The sequence below is a fragment of the Urtica dioica genome, chromosome 5 (assembly GCF_054948205.1).
Source record: "Urtica dioica subsp. dioica isolate 48M chromosome 5, U.dioica_male_clone48M_v1_H2, whole genome shotgun sequence".
In the NCBI taxonomy this organism is placed as follows: Eukaryota; Viridiplantae; Streptophyta; class Magnoliopsida; order Rosales; family Urticaceae; genus Urtica; species Urtica dioica.
The window spans coordinates 12,719,568-12,741,297 of NC_142760.1; the positions used below are offsets into that span (position 1 = coordinate 12,719,568).

At 44.1% G+C, this 21,730-nt stretch overlaps 1 protein-coding gene, 28 non-coding genes and 6 pseudogenes across 29 annotated transcripts; all 35 read left to right on the top strand.

Annotated features, from left to right (window-relative positions):
* Positions 1-290: 290 nt before the first annotated feature.
* LOC149397489 (5S ribosomal RNA) lies at positions 291-409 on the top strand. Its single transcript, XR_016299221.1, has one exon. It is a non-coding gene; the product is annotated as a 5S ribosomal RNA (ribosomal RNA).
* A 334-nt stretch (positions 410-743) lies between these two features.
* On the top strand, positions 744-862 carry LOC149397490 (5S ribosomal RNA). The gene has a single exon (XR_016298409.1). It is a non-coding gene; the product is annotated as a 5S ribosomal RNA (ribosomal RNA).
* Positions 863-1,196: 334 nt separating this feature from the next.
* On the top strand, positions 1,197-1,315 carry LOC149397491 (5S ribosomal RNA). Its single transcript, XR_016298670.1, has one exon. It is a non-coding gene; the product is annotated as a 5S ribosomal RNA (ribosomal RNA).
* A 334-nt stretch (positions 1,316-1,649) lies between these two features.
* Positions 1,650-1,768, top strand: LOC149397492 (5S ribosomal RNA). Its single transcript, XR_016298928.1, has one exon. It is a non-coding gene; the product is annotated as a 5S ribosomal RNA (ribosomal RNA).
* A 334-nt stretch (positions 1,769-2,102) lies between these two features.
* LOC149397493 (5S ribosomal RNA) lies at positions 2,103-2,221 on the top strand. The gene has a single exon (XR_016299222.1). It is a non-coding gene; the product is annotated as a 5S ribosomal RNA (ribosomal RNA).
* A 334-nt stretch (positions 2,222-2,555) lies between these two features.
* Positions 2,556-2,674, top strand: LOC149397494 (5S ribosomal RNA). Its single transcript, XR_016298410.1, has one exon. It is a non-coding gene; the product is annotated as a 5S ribosomal RNA (ribosomal RNA).
* Positions 2,675-3,008: 334 nt separating this feature from the next.
* Positions 3,009-3,127, top strand: LOC149397495 (5S ribosomal RNA). The gene has a single exon (XR_016298671.1). It is a non-coding gene; the product is annotated as a 5S ribosomal RNA (ribosomal RNA).
* Positions 3,128-3,461: 334 nt separating this feature from the next.
* Positions 3,462-3,580, top strand: LOC149397496 (5S ribosomal RNA). The gene has a single exon (XR_016298929.1). It is a non-coding gene; the product is annotated as a 5S ribosomal RNA (ribosomal RNA).
* Positions 3,581-3,914: 334 nt separating this feature from the next.
* Positions 3,915-4,033, top strand: LOC149397497 (5S ribosomal RNA). The gene has a single exon (XR_016299223.1). It is a non-coding gene; the product is annotated as a 5S ribosomal RNA (ribosomal RNA).
* A 334-nt stretch (positions 4,034-4,367) lies between these two features.
* On the top strand, positions 4,368-4,486 carry LOC149397498 (5S ribosomal RNA). The gene has a single exon (XR_016298412.1). It is a non-coding gene; the product is annotated as a 5S ribosomal RNA (ribosomal RNA).
* Positions 4,487-4,820: 334 nt separating this feature from the next.
* LOC149397499 (5S ribosomal RNA) lies at positions 4,821-4,939 on the top strand. The gene has a single exon (XR_016298945.1). It is a non-coding gene; the product is annotated as a 5S ribosomal RNA (ribosomal RNA).
* Positions 4,940-5,273: 334 nt separating this feature from the next.
* LOC149397500 (5S ribosomal RNA) lies at positions 5,274-5,392 on the top strand. The gene has a single exon (XR_016299071.1). It is a non-coding gene; the product is annotated as a 5S ribosomal RNA (ribosomal RNA).
* Positions 5,393-5,726: 334 nt separating this feature from the next.
* LOC149397501 (5S ribosomal RNA) lies at positions 5,727-5,845 on the top strand. Its single transcript, XR_016299224.1, has one exon. It is a non-coding gene; the product is annotated as a 5S ribosomal RNA (ribosomal RNA).
* A 334-nt stretch (positions 5,846-6,179) lies between these two features.
* On the top strand, positions 6,180-6,298 carry LOC149397502 (5S ribosomal RNA). Its single transcript, XR_016299068.1, has one exon. It is a non-coding gene; the product is annotated as a 5S ribosomal RNA (ribosomal RNA).
* Positions 6,299-6,632: 334 nt separating this feature from the next.
* On the top strand, positions 6,633-6,751 carry LOC149397503 (5S ribosomal RNA). The gene has a single exon (XR_016299225.1). It is a non-coding gene; the product is annotated as a 5S ribosomal RNA (ribosomal RNA).
* Positions 6,752-7,085: 334 nt separating this feature from the next.
* LOC149397504 (5S ribosomal RNA) lies at positions 7,086-7,204 on the top strand. Its single transcript, XR_016298873.1, has one exon. It is a non-coding gene; the product is annotated as a 5S ribosomal RNA (ribosomal RNA).
* Positions 7,205-7,538: 334 nt separating this feature from the next.
* On the top strand, positions 7,539-7,657 carry LOC149397505 (5S ribosomal RNA). Its single transcript, XR_016298596.1, has one exon. It is a non-coding gene; the product is annotated as a 5S ribosomal RNA (ribosomal RNA).
* A 334-nt stretch (positions 7,658-7,991) lies between these two features.
* On the top strand, positions 7,992-8,110 carry LOC149397506 (5S ribosomal RNA). The gene has a single exon (XR_016299056.1). It is a non-coding gene; the product is annotated as a 5S ribosomal RNA (ribosomal RNA).
* Positions 8,111-8,444: 334 nt separating this feature from the next.
* LOC149397507 (5S ribosomal RNA) lies at positions 8,445-8,563 on the top strand. The gene has a single exon (XR_016299178.1). It is a non-coding gene; the product is annotated as a 5S ribosomal RNA (ribosomal RNA).
* Positions 8,564-8,897: 334 nt separating this feature from the next.
* On the top strand, positions 8,898-9,016 carry LOC149397508 (5S ribosomal RNA). The gene has a single exon (XR_016299057.1). It is a non-coding gene; the product is annotated as a 5S ribosomal RNA (ribosomal RNA).
* Positions 9,017-9,350: 334 nt separating this feature from the next.
* Positions 9,351-9,469, top strand: LOC149397509 (5S ribosomal RNA). Its single transcript, XR_016299179.1, has one exon. It is a non-coding gene; the product is annotated as a 5S ribosomal RNA (ribosomal RNA).
* A 334-nt stretch (positions 9,470-9,803) lies between these two features.
* LOC149397510 (5S ribosomal RNA) lies at positions 9,804-9,922 on the top strand. The gene has a single exon (XR_016299181.1). It is a non-coding gene; the product is annotated as a 5S ribosomal RNA (ribosomal RNA).
* A 334-nt stretch (positions 9,923-10,256) lies between these two features.
* Positions 10,257-10,375, top strand: LOC149397511 (5S ribosomal RNA). Its single transcript, XR_016299264.1, has one exon. It is a non-coding gene; the product is annotated as a 5S ribosomal RNA (ribosomal RNA).
* Positions 10,376-10,709: 334 nt separating this feature from the next.
* On the top strand, positions 10,710-10,828 carry LOC149397512 (5S ribosomal RNA; annotated as a pseudogene).
* Positions 10,829-11,162: 334 nt separating this feature from the next.
* On the top strand, positions 11,163-11,281 carry LOC149397513 (5S ribosomal RNA; annotated as a pseudogene).
* Positions 11,282-11,615: 334 nt separating this feature from the next.
* Positions 11,616-11,734, top strand: LOC149397514 (5S ribosomal RNA; annotated as a pseudogene).
* Positions 11,735-12,068: 334 nt separating this feature from the next.
* On the top strand, positions 12,069-12,187 carry LOC149397515 (5S ribosomal RNA; annotated as a pseudogene).
* Positions 12,188-12,521: 334 nt separating this feature from the next.
* Positions 12,522-12,640, top strand: LOC149397516 (5S ribosomal RNA). Its single transcript, XR_016299084.1, has one exon. It is a non-coding gene; the product is annotated as a 5S ribosomal RNA (ribosomal RNA).
* Positions 12,641-12,974: 334 nt separating this feature from the next.
* LOC149397517 (5S ribosomal RNA) lies at positions 12,975-13,093 on the top strand (annotated as a pseudogene).
* Positions 13,094-13,427: 334 nt separating this feature from the next.
* LOC149397518 (5S ribosomal RNA) lies at positions 13,428-13,546 on the top strand (annotated as a pseudogene).
* A 334-nt stretch (positions 13,547-13,880) lies between these two features.
* LOC149397519 (5S ribosomal RNA) lies at positions 13,881-13,999 on the top strand. Its single transcript, XR_016299226.1, has one exon. It is a non-coding gene; the product is annotated as a 5S ribosomal RNA (ribosomal RNA).
* Positions 14,000-14,333: 334 nt separating this feature from the next.
* On the top strand, positions 14,334-14,452 carry LOC149397520 (5S ribosomal RNA). Its single transcript, XR_016298562.1, has one exon. It is a non-coding gene; the product is annotated as a 5S ribosomal RNA (ribosomal RNA).
* Positions 14,453-15,133: 681 nt separating this feature from the next.
* EIFISO4G1 (MIF4G domain-containing protein / MA3 domain-containing protein) lies at positions 15,134-20,694 on the top strand. Its single transcript, XM_089614809.1, has 9 exons — positions 15,134-15,548; positions 16,765-16,836; positions 16,998-17,096; positions 17,256-17,483; positions 17,891-17,988; positions 18,519-18,606; positions 18,701-19,051; positions 19,144-19,386; positions 19,466-20,694. The coding sequence occupies exons 1-9, from the start codon at positions 15,360-15,362 to the stop codon at positions 20,462-20,464; spliced, it is 2,367 nt and encodes a 788-aa protein (XP_089470935.1). The 5' UTR covers positions 15,134-15,359; the 3' UTR covers positions 20,465-20,694.
* Positions 15,894-15,999, top strand: LOC149397522 (small nucleolar RNA snoR103). Its single transcript, XR_016299322.1, has one exon. It is a non-coding gene; the product is annotated as a small nucleolar RNA snoR103 (small nucleolar RNA).
* LOC149397523 (small nucleolar RNA snoR103) lies at positions 16,136-16,246 on the top strand. Its single transcript, XR_016299323.1, has one exon. It is a non-coding gene; the product is annotated as a small nucleolar RNA snoR103 (small nucleolar RNA).
* Positions 20,695-21,730: the final 1,036 nt, after the last annotated feature.

Consider the following 21,730-nt stretch of genomic DNA (forward strand, 5'->3'; position numbering starts at 1 on the left):
TTTCACCAAAAATCGCTCCGAGTCTTGTTCAAATGCTCGTTTACGCTTACAATTTACCGGTGAAAGTCGAAATTCCGGACCGAGGGCGAAATTTACGATTTTACCCTTCCCCCGTTCACCTTGTCGGAAATTCGCCGATCACTCTTCCGAAACCGTCCCAACGCGAAGATCGCGAAAAGTTATTAGGAATTCATATATTTTATGTGATTATTGGTGCAGCGAAGACGTAGTTATGGCTTTTGGGAGTCGCGGCGTTGATTCTTATATAGATAATGCGCGCTAATGCTTGCGGATGCAATCATACCAGCACTAATGCAACGGATCCCATCAGAACTCCGAAGTTAAGCGTGCTTGGGCGAGAGTAGTACTAGGATCGGTGACCTGCTGGGAAGTCCTCGTGTTGCATCCCTCTTTTTTTGCGAATTATTTTTTTCGGAGGCCGAAACGATGGAATTTCACCAAAAATCGCTACGAGTCTTGTTCAAATGCTCGTTTACGCTTACAATTCACCGGTGAAAGTCGAAATTCCGGACCGAGAGCGAAATTTACGATTTTACCCTTCCCCCGTTCACCTTGTCGGAATTTCGCCGATCACTCTTCCGAAACCGTCCCAACGCGAAGATCGCGAAAAGTTATTAGGAATTCATATATTTTATGTGATTTTTGGTGCACCGAAGACGTAGTTATGGCTTTTGGGAGTCGCGGCGTTGATTCTTATATAGATAATGCGCGCTAATGCTTGCGGATGCGATCATACCAGCACTAATGCACCGGATCCCATCAGAAATCCGAAGTTAAGCGTGCTTGGGCGAGAGTAGTACTAGGATGGGTGACCTCCTGGGAAGTCCTCGTGTTGCATCCCTCTTTTTTTGCGAATTATTTTTTTCGGAGGCCGAAACGATGGAATTTCACCAAAAATCGCTCCGAGTCTAGTTCAAATGCTCGTTTACGCTTACAATTCACCGGTGAAAGTCGAAATTCCGGACCGAGGGCGAAATTTACGATTTTACCTTTCCCCCGTTCACCTTGTCGGAATTTCGCCGATCACTCTTCCGAAACCGTCCCAACGCGAAGATCGCGAAAAGTTATTAGGAATTCATATATTTAATGTGATTATTGGTGCACCGAAGACGTAGTTATGGCTTTTGGGAGTCGCGGCGTTGATTCTTATATAGATAATGCGCGCTAATGCTTGCGGATGCGATCATACCAGCACTAATGCACCGGATCCCATAAGAAATCCGAAGTTAAGCGTGCTTGGGCGAGAGTAGTACTAGGATGGGTGACCTCCTGGGAAGTCCTCGTGTTGCATCCCTCTTTTTTTGCGAATTATTTTTTTCGGAGGCCGAAACGATGGAATTTCACCAAAAATCGCTCCGAGTCTTGTTCAAATGCTCGTTTACGCTTACAATTCACCGGTGAAAGTCGTAATTCCGGACCGAGAGCGAAATTTACGATTTTACCCTTCCCCCGTTCACCTTGTCGGAATTTCGCCGATCACTCTTCCGAAACCGTCCCAACGCGAAGATCGCAAAAAGTTATTAGGAATTCATATATTTTATGTGATTTTTGGTGCACCGAAGTCATAGTTATGGCTTTTGGGAGTCGCGGCGTTGATTCTTATATAGATAATGCGCGCTAATGCTTGCGGATGCGATCATACCAGCACTAATGCACCGGATCCCATCAGAAATCCGAAGTTAAGCTTGCTTGGGCGAGAGTAGTACTAGGATGGGTGACCTCCTGGGAAGTCCTCGTGTTGCATCCCTCTTTTTTTGCGAATTATTTTTTTCGGAGGCCGAAACGATGGAATTTCACCAAAAATCGCTCCGAGTCTTGTTCAAATGCTCGTTTACGCTTACAATTTACCGGTGAAAGTCGAAATTCCGGACCGAGGGCGAAATTTACGATTTTACCCTTCCCCCGTTCACCTTGTCGGAAATTCGCCGATCACTCTTCCGAAACCGTCCCAACGCGAAGATCGCGAAAAGTTATTAGGAATTCATATATTTTATGTGATTATAGGTGCAACGAAGACGTAGTTATGGCTTTTGGGAGTCGCGGCGTTGATTCTTATATAGATAATGCGCGCTAATGCTTGCGGATGCAATCATACCAGCACTAATGCAACGGATCCCATCAGAACTCCGAAGTTAAGCGTGCTTGGGCGAGAGTAGTACTAGGATCGGTGACCTGCTGGGAAGTCCTCGTGTTGCATCCCTCTTTTTTTGCGAATTATTTTTTTCGGAGGCCGAAACGATGGAATTTCACCAAAAATCGCTACGAGTCTTGTTCAAATGCTCGTTTACGCTTACAATTCACCGGTGAAAGTCGAAATTCCGGACCGAGAGCGAAATTTACGATTTTACCCTTCCCCCGTTCACCTTGTCGGAATTTCGCCGATCACTCTTCCGAAACCGTCCCAACGCGAAGATCGCGAAAAGTTATTAGGAATTCATATATTTTATGTGATTTTTGGTGCACCGAAGACGTAGTTATGGCTTTTGGGAGTCGCGGCGTTGATTCTTATATAGATAATGCGCGCTAATGCTTGCGGATGCGATCATACCAGCACTAATGCACCGGATCCCATCAGAAATCCGAAGTTAAGCGTGCTTGGGCGAGAGTAGTACTAGGATGGGTGACCTCCTGGGAAGTCCTCGTGTTGCATCCCTCTTTTTTTGCGAATTATTTTTTTCGGAGGCCGAAACGATGGAATTTCACCAAAAATCGCTCCGAGTCTAGTTCAAATGCTCGTTTACGCTTACAATTCACCGGTGAAAGTCGAAATTCCGGACCGAGGGCGAAATTTACGATTTTACCTTTCCCCCGTTCACCTTGTCGGAATTTCGCCGATCACTCTTCCGAAACCGTCCCAACGCGAAGATCGCGAAAAGTTATTAGGAATTCATATATTTAATGTGATTATTGGTGCACCGAAGACGTAGTTATGGCTTTTGGGAGTCGCGGCGTTGATTCTTATATAGATAATGCGCGCTAATGCTTGCGGATGCGATCATACCAGCACTAATGCACCGGATCCCATAAGAAATCCGAAGTTAAGCGTGCTTGGGCGAGAGTAGTACTAGGATGGGTGACCTCCTGGGAAGTCCTCGTGTTGCATCCCTCTTTTTTTGCGAATTATTTTTTTCGGAGGCCGAAACGATGGAATTTCACCAAAAATCGCTCCGAGTCTTGTTCAAATGCTCGTTTACGCTTACAATTCACCGGTGAAAGTCGTAATTCCGGACCGAGAGCGAAATTTACGATTTTACCCTTCCCCCGTTCACCTTGTCGGAATTTCGCCGATCACTCTTCCGAAACCGTCCCAACGCGAAGATCGCAAAAAGTTATTAGGAATTCATATATTTTATGTGATTTTTGGTGCACCGAAGTCATAGTTATGGCTTTTGGGAGTCGCGGCGTTGATTCTTATATAGATAATGCGCGCTAATGCTTGCGGATGCGATCATACCAGCACTAATGCACCGGATCCCATCAGAAATCCGAAGTTAAGCTTGCTTGGGCGAGAGTAGTACTAGGATGGGTGACCTCCTGGGAAGTCCTCGTGTTGCATCCCTCTTTTTTTGCGAATTATTTTTTTCGGAGGCCGAAACGATGGAATTTCACCAAAAATCGCTCCGAGTCTTGTTCAAATGCTCGTTTACGCTTACAATTTACCGGTGAAAGTCGAAATTCCGGACCGAGGGCGAAATTTACGATTTTACCCTTCCCCCGTTCACCTTGTCGGAAATTCGCCGATCACTCTTCCGAAACCGTCCCAACGCGAAGATCGCGAAAAGTTATTAGGAATTCATATATTTTATGTGATTATTGGTGCAGCGAAGACGTAGTTATGGCTTTTGGGAGTCGCGGCGTTGATTCTTATATAGATAATGCGCGCTAATGCTTGCGGATGCAATCATACCAGCACTAATGCAACGGATCCCATCAGAACTCCGAAGTTAAGCGTGCTTGGGCGAGAGTAGTACTAGGATCGGTGACCTGCTGGGAAGTCCTCGTGTTGCATCCCTCTTTTTTTGCGAATTATTTTTTTCGGAGGCCGAAACGATGGAATTTCACCAAAAATCGCTACGAGTCTTGTTCAAATGCTCGTTTACGCTTACAATTCACCGGTGAAAGTCGAAATTCCGGACCGAGAGCGAAATTTACGATTTTACCCTTCCCCCGTTCACCTTGTCGGAATTTCGCCGATCACTCTTCCGAAACCGTCCCAACGCGAAGATCGCGAAAAGTTATTAGGAATTCATATATTTTATGTGATTTTTGGTGCACCGAAGACGTAGTTATGGCTTTTGGGAGTCGCGGCGTTGATTCTTATATAGATAATGCGCGCTAATGCTTGCGGATGCGATCATACCAGCACTAATGCACCGGATCCCATCAGAAATCCGAAGTTAAGCGTGCTTGGGCGAGAGTAGTACTAGGATGGGTGACCTCCTGGGAAGTCCTCGTGTTGCATCCCTCTTTTTTTGCGAATTATTTTTTTCGGAGGCCGAAACGATGGAATTTCACCAAAAATCGCTCCGAGTCTAGTTCAAATGCTCGTTTACGCTTACAATTCACCGGTGAAAGTCGAAATTCCGGACCGAGGGCGAAATTTACGATTTTACCTTTCCCCCGTTCACCTTGTCGGAATTTCGCCGATCACTCTTCCGAAACCGTCCCAACGCGAAGATCGCGAAAAGTTATTAGGAATTCATATATTTAATGTGATTATTGGTGCACCGAAGACGTAGTTATGGCTTTTGGGAGTCGCGGCGTTAATTCTTATATAGATAATGCGCGCTAATGCTTGCGGATGCGATCATACCAGCACTAATGCACCGGATCCCATCAGAACTCCGAAGTTAAGCGTGCTTGGGCGAGAGTAGTACTAGGATCGGTGACCTGCTGGGAAGTCCTCGTGTTGCATCCCTCTTTTTTTGCGAATTATTTTTTTCGGAGTCCGAAACGATGGAATTTCACCAAAAATCGCTCCGAGTCTTGTTCAAATGCTCGTTTACGCTTACAATTCACCGGTGAAAGTCGAAATTCCGGACCGAGGGCGAAATTTACGATTTTACCCTTCCCCCGTTCACCTTGTCGGAATTTCGCCGATCACTATTCCGAAACCGTCCCAACGCGAAGATCGCGAAAAGTTATTAGGAATTCATATATTTTATGTGATTTTTGGTGCACCGAAGACGTAGTTATGGCTTTTGGGAGTCGCGGCGTTGATTCTTATATAGATAATGCGCGCTAATGCTTGCGGATGCGATCATACCAGCACTAATGCACCGGATCCCATCAGAAATCCGAAGTGAAGCGTGCTTGGGCTAGAGTAGTACTAGGATGGGTGACCTCTTGGGAAGTCCTCGTGTTGCATCCCTCTTTTTTTGCGAATTATTTTTTTCGGAGGCCGAAACGATGGAATTTCACCAAAAATCGCTCCGAGTCTTGTTCAAATGCTCGTTTACGCTTACAATTCACCGGTGAAAGTCGAAATTCCGGACCGAGGGCGAAATTTACGATTTTACCCTTCCCCCGTTCACCTTGTCGGAATTTCGCCGATCACTCTTCGGAAACCGTCCCAACGCGAAGATCGCGAAAAGTTATTAGGAATTCATATATTTTATGTGATTATTGGTGCAGCGAAGACGTAGTTATGGCTTTTGGGAGTCGCGGCGTTGATTCTTATATAGATAATGCGCGCTAATGCTTGCGGATGCAATCATACCAGCACTAATGCAACGGATCCCATCAGAACTCCGAAGTTAAGCGTGCTTGGGCGAGAGTAGTACTAGGATCGGTGACCTGCTGGGAAGTCCTCGTGTTGCATCCCTCTTTTTTTGCGAATTATTTTTTTCGGAGGCCGAAACGATGGAATTTCACCAAAAATCGCTCCGAGTCTTGTTCAAATGCTCGTTTACGCTTACAATTCACCGGTGAAAGTCGTAACTCCGGACCGAGAGCGAAATTTACGATTTTACCCTTCCCCCGTTCACCTTGTCGGAATTTCGCCGATCACTCTTCCGAAACCGTCCCAACGCGAAGATCGCGAAAAGATATTAGGAATTCATATATTTTATGTGATTTTTGGTGCACCGAAGTCATAGTTATGGCTTTTGGGAGTCGCGGCGTTGATTCTTATATAGATAATGCGCGCTAATGCTTGCGGATGGGATCATACCAGCACTAATGCACCGGATCCCATCAGAAATCCGAAGTTAAGCGTGCTTGGGCGAGAGTAGTACTAGGATGGGTGACCTCCTGGGAAGTCCTCGTGTTGCATCCCTCTTTTTTTGCGAATTATTTTTTTCGGAGGCCGAAACGATGGAATTTCACCAAAAATCGCTCCGAGTCTTGTTCAAATGCTCGTTTACGCTTACAATTTACCGGTGAAAGTCGAAATTCCGGACCGAGGGCGAAATTTACGATTTTACCCTTCCCCCGTTCACCTTGTCGGAAATTCGCCGATCACTCTTCCGAAACCGTCCCAACGCGAAGATCGCGAAAAGTTATTAGGAATTCATATATTTTATGTGATTATTGGTGCAGCGAAGACGTAGTTATGGCTTTTGGGAGTCGCGGCGTTGATTCTTATATAGATAATGCGCGCTAATGCTTGCGGATGCAATCATACCAGCACTAATGCAACGGATCCCATCAGAACTCCGAAGTTAAGCGTGCTTGGGCGAGAGTAGTACTAGGATCGGTGACCTGCTGGGAAGTCCTCGTGTTGCATCCCTCTTTTTTTGCGAATTATTTTTTTCGGAGGCCGAAACGATGGAATTTCACCAAAAATCGCTCCGAGTCTTGTTCAAATGCTCGTTTACGCTTACAATTCACCGGTGAAAGTCGAAATTTCGGACCGAGAGCGAAATTTACGATTTTACCCTTCCCCCGTTCACCTTGTCGGAATTTCGCCGATCACTCTTCCGAAACCGTCCCAACGCGAAGATCGCGAAAAGTTATTAGGAATTCATATATTTTATGTGATTTTTGGTGCACCGAAGTCGTAGTTATGGCTTTTGGGAGTCGCGGCGTTGATTCTTATATAGATAATGCGAGCTAATGCTTGCAGATGCGATCATACCAGCACTAATGCACCGGATCCCATCAGAAATCCGAAGTTAAGCGTGCTTGGGCGAGAGTAGTACTAGGATGGGTGACCTCCTGGGAAGTCCTCGTGTTGCATCCCTCTTTTTTTGCGAATTATTTTTTTCGGAGGCCGAAACGATGGAATTTCACCAAAAATCGCTCCGAGTCTTGTTCAAATGCTCGTTTACGCTTACAATTTACCGGTGAAAGTCGAAATTCCGGACCGAGGGCGAAATTTACGATTTTACCCTTCCCCCGTTCACCTTGTCGGAAATTCGCCGATCACTCTTCCGAAACCGTCCCAACGCGAAGATCGCGAAAAGTTATTAGGAATTCATATATTTTATGTGATTATTGGTGCACCGAAGACGTAGTTATGGCTTTTGGGAGTCGCGGCGTTGATTCTTATATAGATAATGCGCGCTAATGCTTGCGGATGCGATCATACCAGCACTAATGCACCGGATCCCATCAGAACTCCGAAGTGAAGCGTGCTTGGGCTAGAGTAGTACTAGGATGGGTGACCTCCTGGGAAGTCCTCGTGTTGCATCCCTCTTTTTTTGCGAATTATTTTTTTCGGAGGCCGAAACGATGAAATTTCACCAAAAATCGTTCCGAGTCTTGTTCAAATGCTTGTTTACGCTTACAATTCACCGGTGAAAGTCGAAATTCCGGACCGAGGGCGAAATTTACGATTTTACCCTTCCCCCGTTCACCTTGTCGGAAATTCGCCGATCACTCTTCCGAAACCGTCCCAACGCGAAGATCGCGAAAAGTTATTAGGAATTCATATATTTTATGTGATTTTTGGTGCACCGAAGACGTAGTTATGGCTTTTGGGAGTCGCGGCGTTGATTCTTATATAGATAATGCGCGCTAATGCTTGCGGATGCGATCATACCAGCACTAATGCACCGGATCCCATCAGAAATCCGAAGTGAAGCGTGCTTGGGCTAGAGTAGTACTAGGATGGGTGACCTCCTGGGAAGTCCTCGTGTTGCATCCCTCTTTTTTTGCGAATTATTTTTTTCGGAGGCCGAAACGATGGAATTTCACCAAAAATCGCTCCGAGTCTTGTTCAAATGCTCGTTTACGCTTACAATTCACCGGTGAAAGTCGAAATTCCGGACCGAGGGCGAAATTTACGATTTTACCTTTCCCCCGTTCACCTTGTCGGAATTTCGCCGATCACTCTTCCGAAACCGTCCAAACGCGAAGATCGCGAAAAGTTATTAGGAATTCATTTATTTTATGTGATTATTGGTGCACCGAAGACGTAGTTATGGCTTTTAGGAGTCGCGGCGTTGATTCTTATATAGATAATGCTCGCTAATGCTTGCGGATGCGATCATACCAGCACTAATGCAACGGATCCCATCAGAACTCCGAAGTTAAGCGTGCTTGGGCGAGAGTAGTACTAGGATCGGTGACCTGCTGGGAAGTCCTCGTGTTGCATCCCTCTTTTTTTGCGAATTATTTTTTTCGGAGGCCGAAACGATGGAATTTCACCAAAAATCGCTCCGAGTCTTGTTCAAATGCTCGTTTACGCTTACAATTCACCGGTGAAAGTCGAAATTCCGGACCGAGAGCGAAATTTACTATTTTACCCTTCCCCCGTTCACCTTGTAGGAATTTCGCCGATCACTCTTCCGAAACCGTCCCAACGCGAAGATCGCGAAAAGTTATTAGGAATTCATATATTTTATGTGATTTTTGGTGCACCGAAGACGTAGTTATGGCTTTTGGGAGTCGCGGCGTTGATTCTTATATAGATAATGCGCGCTAATGCTTGCGGATGCGATCATACCAGCACTAATGCACCGGATCCCATCAGAAATCCGAAGTGAAGCGTGCTTGGGCTAGAGTAGTACTAGGATGGGTGACCTCCTGGGAAGTCCTCGTGTTGCATCCCTCTTTTTTTGCGAATTATTTTTTTCGGAGGCCGAAACGATGGAATTTCACCAAAAATCGCTCCGAGTCTTGTTCAAATGCTCGTTTACGCTTACAATTCACCGGTGAAAGTCGAAATTCCGGACCGAGGGCGAAATTTACGATTTTACCCCTCCCCCGTTCACCTTGTAGGAATTTCGCCGATCACTCTTCGGAAACCGTCCCAACGTGAAGATCGCGAAAAGTTATTAGGAATTCATATATTTTATGTGATTATTGGTGCACCGAAGACGTAGTTATGGCTTTTGGGAGTCGCGGCGTTGATTCTTATATAGATAATGCGCACTAATGCTTGCGGATGCGATCATACCAGCACTAATGCAACGGATCCCATCAGAACTCCGAAGTTAAGCGTGCTTGGGCGAGAGTAGTACTAGGATCGGTGACCTGCTGGGAAGTCCTCGTGTTGCATCCCTCTTTTTTTGCGAATTATTTTTTTCGGAGGCCGAAACGATGGAATTTCACCAGAAATCGCTCCGAGTCTTGTTCAAATGCTCGTTTACGCTTACAATTCACCGGTGAAAGTCGAAATTCCGGACCGAGGGCTAAATTTACGATTTTACCCTTCCCCCGTTCACCTTGTCGGAAATTCGCCGATCACTCTTCCGAAACCGTCCAAACGCGGAGATCGCGAAAAATTATTGGGAAATCATATATTTTATGTGATTATTGCTGCACCGAACACGTAGTTATGGCTTTTGGGAGTCGCGGCGTTGATTCTTATATAGATAATGCGCGCTAATGCTTGCGGATGCGATCATACCAGCACTAATGCAACGGATCCCATCAGAACTCCGAAGTTAAGCGTGCTTGGGCGAGAGTAGTACTAGGATCGGTGACCTGCTGGGAAGTCCTCGTGTTGCATCCCTCTTTTTTTGCGAATTATTTTTTTCGGAGGCCGAAACGATGGAATTTCACCAGATATCGCTCCGAGTCTTGTTCAAATGCTCGTTTACGCTTACAATTCACCGGTGAAAGTCGAAATTCCGGACCGAGGGCGAAATTTACGATTTTACCCTTCCCCCGTTCACCTTGTCAGAAATTCGCCGATCACTCTTCCGAAACCGTCCCAACGCGAAGATCGCGAAAAGTTATTAGGAATTCATATATTTTATGTGATTTTTGGTGCACCGAAGACGTAGTTATGGCTTTTGGGAGTCGCGGCGTTGATTCTTATATAGATAATGCGCGATAATGCTTGCGGATGCGATCATACCAGCACTAATGCACCGGATCCCATCAGAAATCCGAAGTTAAGCGTGCTTGGGCGAGAGTAGTACTAGGATGGATGACCTCCTAGGAAGTTCTCATGTTGCATCCCTCTTTTTTTGCGAATTATTTTTTTCGGAGGCCGAAACGATGGAATTTCACCAAAAATCGCTCCGAGTCTTGTTCAAATGCTTGTTTACGCTTACAATTCACCGGTGAAAGTCGAAATTCCGGACCGAGGGCGAAATTTACGATTTTACCCTTCCCCCGTTCACCTTGTCGGAATTTCGCCGATCACTCTTCCGAAATCGTCCCAACGCGAAGATCGCGAAAAGTTATTAGGAATTCATATATTTTATGTGATTATTGGTGCAGCGAAGACGTAGTTATGGCTTTTGGGAGTCGCGGCGTTGATTCTTATATAGATAATGCGCGCTAATGCTTGCGGATGCAATCATACCAGCACTAATGCAACGGATCCCATCAGAACTCCGAAGTTAAGCGTGCTTGGGCGAGAGTAGTACTAGGATCGGTGACCTGCTGGGAAGTCCTCGTGTTACATCCCTCTTTTTTTGCGAATTATTTTTTTCGGAGGCCGAAACGATGGAATTTCACCAAAAATCGCTCCGAGTCTTGTTCAAATGCTCGTTTACGCTTACAATTCACCGGTGAAAGTCGAAATTCCGGACCGAGGGCGAAATTTACGATTTTACCCTTCCCCCGTTCACCTTGTCGGAAATTCGCCGATCACTCTTCCGAAACCGTTCAAACGCGGAGATCGCGAAAAATTATTGGGAATTCATATATTTTATGTGATTATTGCTGCACCGAAGACGTAGTTATGGCTTTTGGGAGTCGCGGCGTTGATTCTTATATAGATAATGCGCGCTAATGCTTGCGGATGTGATCATACCAGCACTAATGCAACGGATCCCATCAGAACTCCGAAGTTAGGCGTTCTTGGGCGAGAGTAGTACTAGGATCGGTGACCTGCTGGGAAGTCCTCGTGTTGCATCCCTCTTTTTTTGCGAATTATTTTTTTCGGAGTCCGAAACGATGGAATTTCACCAAAAATCGCTCCGAGTCTTGTTCAAATGCTCGTTTACGCTTACAATTCACCGGTGAAAGTCGAAATTCCGGACCGAGGGCGAAATTTACGATTTTACCCTTCCCCCGTTCACCTTGTCGGAAATTCGCCGATCACTCTTCCGAAACCATCCCAACGCGAAGATCGCGAAAAGTTATTAGGAATTCATATATTTTATGTGATTATTGGTGCACCGAAGACGCAGTTATGGCTTTTGGGAGTCGCGGCGTTGATTCTTATATAGATAATGCGCGCTAATGCTTGCGGATGCGATCATACCAGCACTAATGCAACGGATCCCATCAGAATTCCGAAGTTAAGCGTGCTTGAGCGAGAGTAGTACTAGGATCGGTGACCTGCTGGGAAGTCCTCGTGTTGCATCCCTCTTTTTTTGCGAATTATTTTTTTCGGAGTCCGAAACGATGGAATTTCACCAAAAATCGCTCCGAGTCTTGTTCAAATGCTCGTTTACGCTTACAATTCACCGGTGAAAGTCGAAATTCCGGACCGAGGGCGAAATTTACGATTTTACCCTTCCTCCGTTCACCTTGTCGGAAATTCGCCGATCACTCTTCCGAAACCGTCCCAACGCGAAGATCGCGAAAAGTTATTAGGAATTCATACATTTTATGTGATTTTTGGTGCACCGAAGACGTAGTTATGGCTTTTGGGAGTCGCGGCGTTGATTCTTATATAGATAATGCGCGCTAATGCTTGCGGATGCGATCATACGAGCACTAATGCATCGGATCCCATCATAACTCCGAAGTTAAGCGTGCTTGGGCGAGAGTAGTACTAGGATGGGTGACCTCCTGGGAAGTCCTCGTGTTGCATCCCTCTTTTTTTGCGAATTATTTTTTTCGGAGGCCGAAACGATGGAATTTCACCAAAAATCTCTCCGAGTCTTGTTCAAATGCTCGTTTACGCTTACAATTCACCGGTGAAAGTCGAAATTCCGGACCGAGGGCGAAATTTACGATTTTACCCTTCCCCCGTTCACCTTGTCGGAATTTCGCCGATCACTATTCCGAAACCGTCCCAACGCGAAGATCGCGAAAAGTTATTAGGAATTCATATATTTTATATGATTTTTGGTGCACCGAAGACGTAGTTATGGCTTTTGGGAGACGCCGCGTTGATTCTTATATAGATAATGCGCGCTAATGCTTGCGGATGCGATCATTCCAGCACTAATGCACCGGATCCCATCAGAACTCCGAAGTTAAGCGTGCTTGGGCGAGAGTAGTACTAGGATCGGTGACCTGCTGGGAAGTCCTCGTGTTGCATCCCTCTTTTTTTGCGAATTAGTTTTTTCGGAGGCCGAAACGATGGAATTTCACCAGAAATCGCTCTGAGTCTTGTTCAAATGCTCGTTTACGCTTACAATTCACCGGTGAAAGTCGAAATTCCGGACCGAGGGCGAAATTTACGATTTTACCCTTCCCCCGTTCACCTTGTCGGAATTTCGCCGATCACTCTTCCGAAACCGTCACAACGCGAAGATCGCGAAAAGTTATTAGGAATTCATATATTTTATGTGATTGTTGGTGCACCGAAGACGTAGTTATGGCTTTTGGGAGTCGCGGCGTTGATTCTTATATAGATAATGCGCGCTAATGCTTGCAGATGCGATCATACCAGCACTAATGCACCGGATCCCATCAGAATTCCGAAGTTAAGCGTGCTTGAGCGAGAGTAGTACTAGGATCGGTGACCTGCTGGGAAGTCCTCGTGTTGCATCCCTCTTTTTTTGCGAATTATTTTTTTCGGAGGCCGAAACGATGGAATTTCACCAGAAATCGCTCTGAGTCTTGTTCAAATGCTCGTTTACGCTTATAATTCACCGGTGAAAGTCGAAATTCCGGACCGAGGGCGAAATTTACGATTTTACCCTTCCCCCGTTCACCTTGTCGGAATTTCGCCGATCACTCTTCCGAAACCGTCACAACGCGAAGATCGCGAAAAGTTATTAGGAATTCATATATTTTATGTGATTGTTGGTGCACCGAAGACGTAGTTATGGCTTTTGGGAGTCGCGGCGTTGATTCTTATATAGATAATGCGCGCTAATGCTTGCAGATGCGATCATACCAGCACTAATGCACCGGATCCCATCAGAATTCCGAAGTTAAGCGTGCTTGAGCGAGAGTAGTACTAGGATCGGTGACCTGCTGGGAAGTCCTCGTGTTGCATCCCTCTTTTTTTGCGAATTATTTTTTTCGGAGTCCGAAACGATGGAATTTCACCAAAAATCGCTCCGAGTCTTGTTCAAATGCTCGTTTACGCTTACAATTTACCGGTGAAAGTCGAAATTCCGGACCGAGAGCGAAATTTACGATTTTACCCTTCCCCCGTTCACCTTGTCGGAATTTCGCCGATCACTCTTCCGAAACCGTCCCAACGCGAAGATCGCGAAAAGTTATTAGGAATTCATATATTTTATGTGATTATTGGTGCAGCGAAGACGTAGTTATGGCTTTTGGGAGTCGCGGCGTTGATTCTTATATAGATAATGCGCGCTAATGCTTGCGGATGCAATCATACCAGCACTAATGCAACGGATCCCATCAGAACTCCGAAGTTAAGCGTGCTTGGGCGAGAGTAGTACTAGGATCGGTGACCTGCTGGGAAGTCCTCGTGTTGCATCCCTCTTTTTTTGCGAATTAGTTTTTTCGGAGGCCGAAACGATGGAATTTCACCAGAAATCGCTCTGAGTCTTGTTCAAATGCTCGTTTACGCTTACAATTCACCGGTGAAAGTCGAAATTCCGGACCGAGGGCGAAATTTACGATTTTACCCTTCCCCCGTTCACCTTGTCGGAATTTCGCCGATCACTCTTCCGAAACCGTCACAACGCGAAGATCGCGAAAAGTTATTAGGAATTCATATATTTTATGTGATTGTTGGTGCACCGAAGACGTAGTTATGGCTTTTGGGAGTCGCGGCGTTGATTCTTATATAGATAATGCGCGCTAATGCTTGCAGATGCGATCATACCAGCACTAATGCACCGGATCCCATCAGAACTCTGAAGTTAAGCGTGCTTGGGCGAGAGTAGTACTAGGATGGGTGACCTCCTGGGAAGTCCTCGTGTTGCATCCCTCTTTTTTTGCGAATTATTTTTTTCGGAGGCTGAAACAATGGAATTTCACCAAAAATCGCTCCGAGTCTTGTTCAAATGCTCGTTTACGCTTACAATTCACCGGTGAAAGTCGAAATTCCGGACCGAGGGCGAAATTTACGATTTTACCCTTCCCCCGTTCACCTTGTCGGAATTTCACCGATCACTCTTCCGAAACCGTCCCAACGCGAAGATCGCGAAAAGTTATTAGGAATTCATATATCTTATGTGAGTTTGACATGCCAATAAGTAAAAAACTGAAAAACGCTAATTTGGATGTCAAAACGATGAAATTTGGCTTAAATCTTCGGACACTCGGGACGCAGGCCCGAGGTATTTTCCGTTGGTCCGTTTCCCTTGAAAAATCAGACTCAATGAAAAAGTAGTATTCAAGATTCAATCTTTAGATCGAGCTGCAGACAATTTTTTTTTTACCCTTAAATCGAGCGTTAACATGTAATATTGCGAAAATTTTGTATTAAATAAATGAATGAAATCATATTAAAATCTCTCTCCAAAATTGAGTCATTCAAATGGAATGATTAATGAAATTACATATTTTGAGTTTTACTATTTATCACATCCCAATAAATACTTTTTTTTAATCAAATCAAAGAAAGAAAATTATGAAGGGCAAGACTCAACGATAATAAGTATATAGAGAGACAAAAGGGTTTTCTAGGAAAATATTCATCGTTTTACTTCTCTCTTTTCAGAAGAAGAGAGAGAAACAAACATCGCAACACAACGAAAGTACGAAACCCTATCTCTCTCTCTCTACTCTCTCTAGAATCGCATCAGATTCAGCAGCTTCCCTCAGCCGCTGAATCCCCCAATTCCCTCTGTTATTATATTCTCTCTATCGGACGGCGGAGATTAATCCGAGGCATGCATCAGCGTGATCAGACGGTGTTGAGCTTGAGACCTGGTGGCGGTCGAGGTAGGGTTGTCGGAGTTGGTTCTCGCGTCGACTCTTTATCGTCGTCTTCGTCTTCGTCGGTCACTGGTTCGTCGTTCTCTTCCGATCTTCCTCTCCTCCGCCCCCATGGTGGCGCTCCTCCGACCTTCTCTCTAAAGGTATCGCCTTCGATCCTCTTCGCTCTCATCTGGATCTATGGAAGTTTCGGTGCGAGAAAGTATTTCATGAGTCCTTATGGCTTTGTATTGGATTTGCAAGGTTAAAGTTTGAGTCTTTAGGCGGATCGGGATTGGCCTCGTGAGCGTTTTAGTGGATCTTAATTTTTTTCTCGAAGCTTTACGAAAGCCTTCGCTGTTTTTTTTTCGGCAGAGTTGTAAAAAGTGTTTTACCTTTTTTTTTTCATTGATTCAGATAATTGATTCATCTCCAAATAGGTTTTGGAGCAGTATAAAATGCTTCTTTTAAGTTTTGAATTAGTTTAATGTCCTAATTCTTGGCTGGCCGCCTAGTATGTGTACCTGCTGTAAATATGGACAAAGAGTTGACTTGTAGAATTTTAGGTGGGCATTATAGAGTTTGGAATTGCCCATAAAGAATCTACAAACATGGCATGTTTCTACGTTTTATTTTTCATTATTTGAGATGGATATTTCTCTAATGGTTAATTGTTGAATAGGTTTTTGGCACTACATATTGTGTTTATGTAAAGTTTTGAATCAATTAAATGTCATAATTCTTGGTGGCCACTTAGTTTGTGTACCTGCTGTGAATATGGACAAAGATTTAACTTGGAGACTTTTAGGTGGGCGTTAATGTTAATCGAGTTTCGAATTGTCCACAGAATCTTCAAATATGGGAAAATTGATAAAAAAATCTAATCTTGCCCAACATTTTTATATGTGTAACGGAATATGCTTTGGAATTTAGACGGTTACGAAGCTGGTGTGAATTTTATTTTTTATTTGCTGTATGGTTAGGACTTAGCTTGTAGTTATTTTAAAATCACTCGCATTACAGTGTGTGGTTCAAGTCTCGTAGGTCAGTCCAGTGTTAATAGGACTAGCTATCTTTATTTGTTAAAATCTTGGCTGTGAAATCTGTAGCTCAAAACTTGAACTGAGTGTGTGTGTGTTTGTATATATATTATAGAGTTAGACCACATTGTTAGATTCTTGATGGTAAATCTTGTGCTGGTTTGTTAGAATTCAGATCTGTTAATGCTCTGGTTGGCCATTTGAACAGTCAGGGAGTGATTTTAGAATATATTAATATGATATTTGCCATTGATTTTTTTAGCGTCACAATCATATTGAAATCTTGTAATCTTAGTTTCTCGTTTATTTATTTTTCTCCCAACTGTCTGACTATTTGCAGTCTGGAGACCCACGGTTTGAGGCTCGTGAGCGCGTCCGCTACAATCGGGACCAGCTTTTGCAGCTGCAGCAGGTAATTATTTATTTTATCATGCAGTTTTAATGATATTGCATAGAGAACATGGCATATAGGTTCACTGCTGCTTTACCGTTTATTTTTCTCATCATTACTGTGTCATATCGCACTTGTTGTCATTGAACTGTTTGTAATTCACTATTTTTTTTTGGGTATAGGTTGGGGCTGAGGTACCTGAGGAGATTTTGAAAGTCAAACTAGAAGTTGAAACTGAATTTCTTGGTGAAGACCAAACCTGGGGACGTGCAGAAACCAATGTGAGCTTTCTCTCTTGATTACAGTTTTAAACCAATGTGCAGAAACCAATGTGAGCTTTCTGTTAGCTGTTTGTTTTGTCTTCCCTATCGTGATGTTTATGAATACATGTTCTTTTGATTTTTATGGCATAGTTTATCTAAAGTCGGTCACTTTTTCAGCCACCAAATCCACCTCAGGGTCGTTACACCGAGCCAGACAATCGTGACTGGCGTGGCCGGTCGGCTCAAGTTCCTGCCTCAGGAGAGGAAAGATCTTGGGAGGCTCTTCGGGAGAACAAGGAGTTCGTGAATCGAGCTGATTTCAGACAGCAAGATGTAAACCAGTCTAATCGTCAAGACCAGCAAAACTCCCAGTTTGCAAGGGCACATATAGCTTCCAATGAACCGGTAATTAATGTCGATTGGTTCTCATTTGATTGTTTGTGTTCTAGGTTCGGCTACCTGCTGTCGATTAGTATCTGTTTGCTAATCCTTTGACATTGTATTATTTCATGATTATTTTTCTGATCTTCCAATGGATAATCTTATTGGTTGTGAATTTTCATAGTGCTTATTACTTGCTTAATTTGTTGTATACTTGACATCACTTGTATAATTAATTGAGTGAACTTAAAGCTCCTACCTGTGTTTTTATGCACACAAATATAAAATTCAAGTCGAGCTTTCCGAAGCTCCATTTTTTTATTTTGCTTGGTCGTCAACCATGGTTTTCATGTTTTTTGTTTTAGTTTATTCGCTAGCATATCATGCAATTTTGGGACTCTCATTATGGGATTTGTGTCTTATTTTTTCAGGGAGGACCTCCTCCTGCTCTCGCCAAGGCTGAAGTGCCATGGTCAACAAGGAGAGGACATTTATCTGACAAGGACCGTGTATTGAAGACTGTGAAAGGGTATACTACTGTGAAAAATATCGCTTATGATTCTGATTGTGTGGTTTATGGCATTTATCATATGTTGCAGCCTTTAAAATAATATGAAAATACCTTGCTCTGTGTACCCTAATAGCTGTTAGAAAGATGGTGTGTGATTTTATTGTTATTAGGTTTGCAGCCTTCAAAATAATATGAAAATACCTTGCTCTGTGTACCCTAATAGCTGTTTGAAATAAGGTGTGTGATTTTATTGTTATTCGGTTAAAGTGAAACTGTCCAGTTGTCCCTCAACCTAGCACACATTATAGTAGCAATTGTAGATCTCAGCTTGAAACGCAGAAGATTGTGCATTTTATTTCCCTTGTGCATGTCCTTTACGAGAATGATATTATGTTTTCTGTTTCATGCTAGACTTCTGGTGAAGAGTTGATGAGGATAGCAAGGTTTTATTATTCCCATAGAACAATCTCTGCTATGTGGAGGATAAGATATTATTTCTTTTAGCAGTATTTTGTGCAATTTTTAATTATAATTTTCTTGTAATACAGAATTCTGAATAAGTTGACACCAGAGAAATTCGATGTCCTCAAAGGTCAACTAATTGACTCCGGCATTACGTCAGCTGACATATTGAAGGTAAGATATTATCTTTGCATCTTCATTTAACCTGGAATATTAATTTAGATTGTTAAATTTTAAGATCTAGCGGTTATGACTTTGTTTATTACAGGGGGTTATTTCGCTGATATTCGACAAGTCTGTTCTTGAGCCAACTTTTTGCCCCATGTACGCACGACTTTGTTTCGATCTCAATGAGAAGCTTCCCTCGTTCCCTTCAGACGAGCCAGATGGTAAAGAAATCACATTCAAGCGTGTCCTCTTGAATATCTGTCAGGAGGCTTTTGAAGGCGCTGACAAACTCAGGCAGGAGTTAGAGAAGATGACTGGTCCTGAACTAGAGGCTGAGCGTAGGGACAAAGAACGAGTGGTCAAAATCCGTACACTAGGAAATATAAAATTGATTGGAGAGCTTCTGAAGCAGAAGATCGTACCTGAAAAGATAGTCCATCACATTGTTCAGGTTTGGTTTGTTTTATTTAGAAATAGCTAGAAAATGGCGTCCGGAATCGGTTGATATGGTTATCAATCATTATGTATTGGTTTTCCAAACAGGAACTCTTAGGAACCGACCCCAAAGAGTGCCCCGCTGAAGAAAATGTTGAGGCTATTTGCCAGTTCTTCAACACAATTGGTAAGCAATTGGACGAGAGCCTCAAATCGAGGCGCATCAATGATATGTATTTCAGCCGATTGAAGGAATTAACAACAATTCCTAAGTTGGCTCCAAGATTGAAGTTCATGGTGCGTGATGTGCTCGAGTTGCGTTCCAACAGCTGGGTACCCAGGCGTGAGGAGGTGAGCACACTTTCAATGCTTTTTCAGTAGGAGAGGAAATCACAAACTGGTTATGTATATCTGATTTCTTGTTTTACAGATCAAAGCCAAGACTATAACGGAAATCCATTCCGAGGCAGAGAAGAATCTCGGATTACGCCCAGGCGCGACTGCAGGCATGAGAAACAGCCGCGGCCTGGTTTCGAGTGCTCAAGGGAGTACGAGCCCCGGAGGGTTCCCGATGGGAAGGCCCGGCGCCGGTGGAATGATGCCCGGAATGCCCGGAGCCCGGAAGATGCCTGGGATGCCTGGAATCGACAATGATAACTGGGAAACGGCCAGAATCCGTTCCATGCCGAGGGGTGGCCAGTCAGCTTCTTTGGTCGGAAAGTCAACTTCGGTGACGACCCGGCTCTTACCCCAAGGCAGCGGTGGAGTCATCATCGGAAAGTCCAGTGCCCTCTTGCAGGGCAGCGGTGGCGCTCCTCTCACTCGCACGGAATTTGTGGCCGAGCCTCCCGCTCCGGTAGCAGCCCCGATCGTAGTCGCGAAGCCACTGGCTCCTCCTCCAACGGCGGGTTTCAGTGCCGAGATTCTCCGCAAAAAGACGGTCTCTCTCTTGGAGGAATACTTCGGAATCAAAAATCTCGACGAAGCGCTGGTATGCGTGGAGGAGCTAAAGGCCCCGTCTTTCCACCCTGAGTTCGTCAAGGAAGCCGTTTGCCTGGCACTTGAGAAAGGCCCACCAATCGTCGAGCCCATCGTCAAGCTTTTCGAGCATCTGTGCAACAAGAAGGTTATCTCTGCCGAGGACATTGCGACGGGGTGTCTGCTCTATGCTCCGCTCCTGGAGGATCTGGGCATTGATTTCCCGAGAGCACCCCCAAGCTTCGGGGAGATACTAGGGGGACTTGTTCTTAGCGGGTGCGTGGATTTCAAAATCGTGAAGGAGGCCATCGAGAAAGTCGGGCCAGAGAGCGGATATCAGTCGACTGTTTTCAATGGAGTGATGCGGGTCGTTGACAACGGGAGTCCGAACGGACAAGTGGTTTTGGAATCGCAAGCTTCCGATGTCAATGCGTGCCGTGGTCTTCTCTGATGAGGTTGTGATCTTTTGTTTTTTGATCTTTTTGTTTAAACAGCATGAGAACCTTGTCGTCATCTTTTTTTTTTTTAATTTACTTTTCGTCATTCAAATTTGCCCACCAAGGCACCAACCCACCCTTTGAAGGAGAGAGTAAGTTGTATTACGGTAAGCGATAAGGTGGAGAATTGCCCAAAAGCACATTTTAAGTTTTATGGAGTTGTATTTTTTCCCCCCTGCGATCACAGTCTAGTGTTCATTTTTGAGGAAAAGATAAGTTGATAGTAAAAAAGAAGACCACAGCGTCGGTGGACTTTGGCCCTGGACCTGGCTCTGCCGTCGAAGACATTTTATTGTGTTGCGTCGTCGTTCAGGGATCAAGATGTTTTTTGTTTTTTTTTTGTTTTATTTGTTTCATTCAATTAGTTATGTACCATTAATTTTTTTTCCCTCTTATTAATATTTATCCCAAATTTTCTGACCGAGTAAATTAAGCCCGTTACTAAGACCTTTAGTTCAGAAATGATATATATGCTGCGTTTCACATAAAAATACACGTCTTTCTTTATCGTATTTTATTTAAATCATGCCTTACAATGGTTGTTGGACTTGAGAGCATTTTGGTTTAGAGCGTCGTTATATCCTATAGCAAAGGTAAGAAACGGATAGTTTCATAAAAGAGATAAGAATCGGATGTGAAAAGTGACCTCTCTGTCCGAAGATCATCAACAAAAGGAATATTTCTGCACTGTTCATACACTTCGCAAAGCATATTCTCTTTGCATGTTGAATATTTCCCTCGTCATTAGCAAATAATAATAATAAATAGCAATAATATATAAATGTAAGAATACAAACACAATCATAAAAACGAGAATAGAAGCGGGGAAAATTTGCTTATAAAACCTCACTACTATTAAGGTATACGTTGTTGGGGTATGAGAAACCATCTGTTACTCATAGAATTCGCCGAACTCAAACATAAAGTCGGCACACCGAGAATAGAGATATCCAGCAATAGAGTTCATACCCAAAGGTCCGAGGACTCGCGAAGGTTAAGGAACGAACGTTCATATATAAAAAGAACGGACCCTATTACTCAGAACTTCGAAGAGAAGAGAAGACAATAGGACAAAAGAAAGGCTAGTCAGACAATAAAACACGTGTAATATTTAATCAAAACGCTCACATAAACGGTTAACACCGAGGAAAGCGTAAATAACCGCCCACTCTTCACAAAAGAGAGAGAAGACCAAATAACCGCCAGGGAACGTGAGGCTG

Excerpts from the sequence above, each read along its gene's own strand:
- EIFISO4G1 (XM_089614809.1), top strand. The coding sequence starts at position 15,360 with ATGCATCAGCGTGATCAGACGGTGTTGAGCTTGAGACCTGGTGGCGGT. Across the intron at positions 15,549-16,764 it reads CTCCGACCTTCTCTCTAAAG|TCTGGAGACCCACGGTTTGA; the intron begins GTATCGCCTTCG and ends GACTATTTGCAG. Across the intron at positions 19,387-19,465 it reads GGGTACCCAGGCGTGAGGAG|ATCAAAGCCAAGACTATAAC; the intron begins GTGAGCACACTT and ends CTTGTTTTACAG.